Below are 6,000 nucleotides of genomic sequence, written 5' to 3'. Positions count from 1 at the left end.
CAGTTGTGTTAATATGTCTATATACTACCACATATTAATATATATATATATATATATATATATATATATATATATATATATATATATATATATATATGTTTTTCAGCATGTACATATATATTTATATTTGCTGCCGATCACTGCGCTACTTACCCCCTTTGCTGCGCTTAAGTTCTGTGCCGTGTATGACGGCATGAGAACAAGGCTCCTATTGCAGCCTATGAAAGTGCGTTCTTGTTCTTGCACCTAACTCTTAATTCCAGCGCACATTATCGTGTGCTGGTTTTATTTAATTGAGAGCAAATAGAGCTTCAGCATAAGAGATATTTTGTGCTCAACTCGTAATCTGTCCCTTAATCAACATTGTGACACCTTTTAGCTATTTTTTTTTTCTTTACTGGGAATCATTTAACAATCCACTGACTCTATACAAGAAGAATAAAGAGCACATAATTTTCTCTTCTCAAATCTAGTTTGTGATTTGCTGTAGGTTTTTGAGATGTTGCTATAAAGAGCTGCATATATATTAGGGCATAAGTGTGTCCTGTAATAGCCTGTATGTGATGATCCAGACCAGCGTTTAGCCAGACCTTGGGCAATATGTGCCACAAACTATCTTAGTGTTCTGTGTGATCCCAGCGGACTTTTGCCATCTATATCAACTACTGGGATTTATTAAAAAGCTGAATCCAAATCTAAATATATCCGCTGCATAGTGTCACTTTACACGTTTAACTGCAGATCCAGAGGAAACCAGCATTAAAAAGCATTGTGATGGTCACAGTTATGTGCTATCACTAGATGCCTGTTTTTATTGGAGTGTTGGGGGATGCTGAGCACTGGCGTTCCTTAATGTATCACCCCAAGACCACATCAGCCCTGAGCTCTTCTCAAGGCAAGCGGAGAGAAAAAGGGGATTTTATCAAAATGAAAGAAGAAATAAATAACTCACAATAGGTTTATACCCCTTGAACCTTTTATATTTAGCATTGTGACCACTGTTGTTAGCACCCACACCATGTTATACACTAGAACCCCTCATGTATTTAGCTTCATGTCTTTGTGTTACAAGTGGGGGCATTTCACTATCTACACCTGAGGTGCCGAATATAACACCGAGCAAGGGATTATACCCAAAGACAGAAGTCTTAAAGGGACAGGAAGCCACCATTTGTCATTCATAATTCAGAAGCAGAGCAGCAATTTTAATTTACTTTTATTATCACATTTTCTTGGTATCATTTGTTGAAAATGACATAAGATCAGGAGTGTGCACGTGTCTGGAGCACTATTGGCAGCAGTTTTGCAAGAATGTTATCCTTGTGCAAGAGCACTAGAGGGCAGCACTGTGTCATGCCATGTAACGTCCCAGATGCCTACCTAGGTATCTGTCCAATAAAGACTACCATGGGAAAGAAGCAAATCTGATTATAGAAGGAAATCAGAAACTTTTTAAAAATTGTCTGCTCTGTCTGAATCACAAAATGTTATGTTTGGGTTTCATATCTGTGTCTTTTTCATTTCTCCACTCACTCTTTTCCTCTCTCTCTCTCTCTCTCTCTCTCTCTCTCTCTCTCTCTCTCTCTTCTCTCTTTTCCTCTCTCTCTCTCTCCCTCTCTCTCTCTCTCTCTCTTCTCTCTCTTTCTCTCTCTCTCTCTTTCTTTCTCTCTCTCTCTCCCTCTCTCTCTCTCTCTCTCTCTCTTCTCTCTCTTTCTCTCTCTCTCTCTTTCTTTCTCTCTCTCTCTCCCTCCCTCTCTATATCTCTCTTCCTTTCTCTCTCTCTTTTTCTCTCTTCCTCTCTCTCTCTCTCTCTCTCTCTCTTTCTCTCTCTCTCTCTCTCTTTCTCTATATTTCTCTCTCTTTTTCTCTCTTTCTTTCTTTCTCCCTCCCTCTCTCTCTATCTCTCTCGTTCTCACTCTCTCTTTCTCTTTTCCTCTCTCTCTTTCTCTCTCTTTCTCTCTTTCTCTCTCTTCCTTCCTTCCTTCCTTCCTTTCTCTCTCTCTCTCTCTCTCTCCTTTTTCCGTCTCTCACTTTATCTCACTCTCTTTTTCATTACTATCCTTATAAGCAGGGATGTGCTGTCACAATTTACAACTTGTTCACTAAATTCCTCATTATCAAGCAAGGGTGCACCCTAAATAGATTTTTAAAAACTATTTTAAAAGGACATTTTTTTTTTAAACATAGCCAAATATTGGTGTAATTAATTATCTCTTCCTCTCTCTCTCTCTCTCTCTCTCTCTATCTCTCTCTCTCTGTTTATCTATCTATCTATCTATCTATCTATCTATCTATCTATCTATCTATCTATCTATCTATCTAGCTGTTATTTTCCAGCACATGGTAGTGCAATACCTTAATTTACAGAAGGTTACATATTTTCTTAAGCACAGCACAATAGTAACATATTACATAATATAATGCACAGTAGCATCTCCCCCACACTGTGACTGACCATATAAAAAACAATTCTGCACATTCACTAGCTACAACCTGTTGCTCTAATAATTTGTGATCTGTATGTAGTCATATACTGTATATTAAACAGGAGGATATAATTAACTAGCTGACTTTCCTGGGTGTGTTATGCCACATTTGCTGCATGCTTGGTATATAGTGGGCATAGTTCTTTGCAGAAGCACAAAGAAATATATTTACCATTACCCACACAGGATCGGGAAACAGAGAATGGGGATATGACATAAATATGCCGAGTTTAAAGGCAATAGACACAAAAGAAGGATCAGAATGGGCAGCCATATATAGCAGTAAATACTGGGGACTCTGGGAGAACAAATATAATGCATGATGGGGAAGCAATATGTAGGACCAGAGCCAATGCAGAACAGATACTGCAGTTTAATGATAGCTATAAACTGGTCTATAGAAAGGCTAAACTGTGTTATATGGGAAAGAGAAGGAACTAAGTGTGGAGGTAAAGTTAATTACGCCCTGGTGATCACTGGATCATTTCTACACAAAGTGAGTTTAGACAATTACTTGTTAATACTGTGGGTACCACTAGCACTATGACAACATGAAGCCATTACTCAATAGCACCACATATCAGGTAGTAATAGTTTGCTATTTATATCAAATACATAATAGTTACTTTAAATTGAGATGAAGCAGTTCGCAGCTGCAGAGCTCCAGTCCCTGGCATCAATAATCCTCATAAATCAGTCTCCCAGACCTATATACCCTTAGTAATATATCCTGGCATCATTTTCCCTGTAGGTGAACTTGCCAGGCCAATGTACCCCTCTGTTTAAGCTGCCATGGTTAGTCCCTAGAGCTGAGTGTGCCATCTCTGCCTCTCTGTACACCTGCACACGCCTTATATACACTTAGGCATAAAGAATTAGTCAATAGGTTATTGTGCCAGTCATATGTGCCCATGGATCATACCCTGGTATCCTTATCTGTCAAAACAGCCCTCTATAGCTCCTCAACCTTATCTTGCACCACTAGTGAACCAAATATTGGGTGCAACTGTGTATGCCCCATTACTAGGTGCCATTACAAACTACCTAGGGACTCGATACAAGAGATACAGGTGCCATGTGCCCCTCCATCATTTCCTGGGGGCCTCTAAATGATTATATGCCCACAGCTCAGTGTGTCAGCCTTGTCTGTGAGCACCCTTCTGTTATGCCAGTGGTGAGCACAGTACATGCCCAGACTTACCGTACACTCCCTGTGACCAGCAGTCTTTCAGAATAACAGTGAGGATCAGAAGCCACAAAACCTCCATCATTCAGCTCCGATGATGCATCCCCAAAGCACACAACGGGGCGAGCTCTGCAGCTCCGCCGGGAACCGTGCGCCTCAGCCGGTAAGTGAAGACCAGACACCACGCTCCAAGCTCCGCAACAAAATCACTCCACAAACACGTAAAATCCGCGTGAAAACAACGAGCTGGGACTGTATCCTGAGAACCACAGTAAGGAGGGTAAATCCAGGGCAACGCTCCGCTAGGGATGAGGGTTACAAGCAAGAGGTGTTGGATCCAAGGTCCGGCCAGATAGTGCAGGTCCTGGCTCCGGCAGTAAGTACTGAAGGGTCCCAGCAAGGTGCTCTATTCCCACAACCTGCTGCCTGGTTGTTGATTGAAGCTGAGATATCCCCTGAAGTGAGACCAAAGTGAAGTGCAGCAAAGTGCAGCCCCCTGGCTGATGCGCTCTGGTAGCTGCCCCCTGGCTGATGGGGTCTGGTAGCTGCCCCCTGGCTAATGCGCTCTGGTAGCTGCCCCCTGGCTGAGGGTGTGTGACACAGATGGGCTGTGAGAGGGACTGGGGTAAGAGGAGGGTGGGATCAGGCTGCCCTCTTCCTCCTCCTCCTCCTGCACACAAGTTCGTCTGATGCCTTCACTCCTCACCAGGAGCTCTTTAGTGAGAAGACATCTGCACCAAACAGGCAGACCTGGCAGAGACCCAGAGCACTGGGTCATACAGATCCCTCAATGGGACGTATAATCTCTTCCCTTTAACTGAGGTTTCCAAAATATTAGACCCATCCACCACCTGCTGTGCTCCTGCCAAATCTCAGACAGCTTCAGACGCGTGAGTTTGGGACCTCATCCCTCTATAGAGTGTAAAGCATATAAGTGCACCGTTTCTCCAAGTGATTATTTCCCTGCTGCGCAGATACCCCAGAACCTTACAATGGTCTCTTATTATCCAGCAAGCTCGCCTGATCCTGCAGAAAGGGTTAATAGCACTGGTCCTGGGCAAAGGCTCCTCTGTCACATCCAGCTGCTCCAAGTTGTGCTGTTTCCTGTCTTCCTCCCCAGCTCCCACTCTCCTGTTTGATTCCCCTCCAGTTTATATGAAAAAACAGAGGACCAATTAAACGACTTCAGTTCTGGAGGAGCCCAGCCTACTGCCCAAATTCCCTGCCTCCCACAGGACCAATTAGGGGATATACAGCCTTGGCATTGGAAAAGAGGGACAGCTTGCATCTCTCCTCCTCTCACTATATATTTCTTCTCTCTCTCTCTCAATATAAAATAAAGCTTACAGGGACGTGTCTGAATGCAGCACCAGAGATATATTTCTGAGAATCCTGGGAACAAGGTCTGTTTCTTGCTCCGGTGCAGAGTATCCAGAGACAGCCAGCTATGTCTTCACAAGCTTCACCCTCTGTGGGTGTCTGCTGCTAGAGTCAGTAAAAGATAGTCTTATATTCCAGATGTGCCTTATGTTAGCATAGGGTGCTTGTGGTCTATGCCTGTCTGCAGGTGCTCGCACTGAATTCCAGATGTGCCCTTTTGGGAGACAAAAAGTATAGCAAGGAATTCTAGATGTGTCTGGCCACCAGGAAACTATGTTTTCGTCTAGAATAGGAATTTGTTCCTATTTCCAGAATTGTGTCTGTTAGAGAAGGCTGGCACTGAATTCCAGATGTGTTTCCCTTTCAGTAAAGGAAAGCTTTGAATTTCAGATGAGCCTGTCAGCCAGGCAGAACACTTAAAACAGATGTGTTTATCAGCTGAGGGTGGCTTCCCAGATAGGGCTCTCTAAAAGCAAAGACAACCTCAGAATTCTACAATGTCTGTTAGCAAGTAACTTATTTTTATATATTATTTAGCACAGTTATTCAGTCTTCCAGATGTGTCTGACATTATATCATCCTTGTCTGTTAGTAAAGTGTATTTAAGATTCGTTTATTTGATAAATGTTGTATTTGATTTAGACGTGTTTGTGTTGCATGTATACTTTTTATTAGGGGCTATCTCTGTATTCCAGATGTTTCTCACAAGCTTGTGCTCAGTGTGCTGTATTCTGTTTGGTTGCTGGGTGGGACTCTCTTCCCCAAATATTATCTTTTTAGTTTGTGTGTGATTTTTTTTTTTTTTTAATCTTCATCTCTCAGATTTACTTTTTTTTTGTCAATTAAGAATGGATCGTTTTTTAAAAACACATGTTCTTGTCTGTAGAAGGTGGCTATGAATCCCACAAGTATCTGTTAGGAGAAGGTAGCTATCAGAAACATGACCCA

General features: G+C 42.3%; 1 protein-coding gene across 1 annotated transcript in view; it reads right to left on the bottom strand.

Annotated features, from left to right (window-relative positions):
• The window catches only part of MDGA1 (MAM domain containing glycosylphosphatidylinositol anchor 1), an 802,309-nt gene extending 797,702 nt beyond the window's left edge, over positions 1-4,607 (bottom strand). The window contains exon 1 of the mRNA XM_053712693.1: positions 3,688-4,607. Coding sequence (XP_053568668.1) covers positions 3,688-3,757 — 70 coding nt within the window. The 5' untranslated portion in view covers positions 3,758-4,607. The remainder of the gene's footprint in view (positions 1-3,687) is intronic.
• Positions 4,608-6,000: the final 1,393 nt, after the last annotated feature.

The sequence above is a fragment of the Bombina bombina genome, chromosome 4, assembly GCF_027579735.1.
Source record: "Bombina bombina isolate aBomBom1 chromosome 4, aBomBom1.pri, whole genome shotgun sequence".
NCBI lineage: Eukaryota > Metazoa > Chordata > Amphibia > Anura > Bombinatoridae > Bombina > Bombina bombina.
Note: the sequence above shows the minus strand (reverse complement) of the source record. Positions and strands in the feature narration are given on the sequence as shown.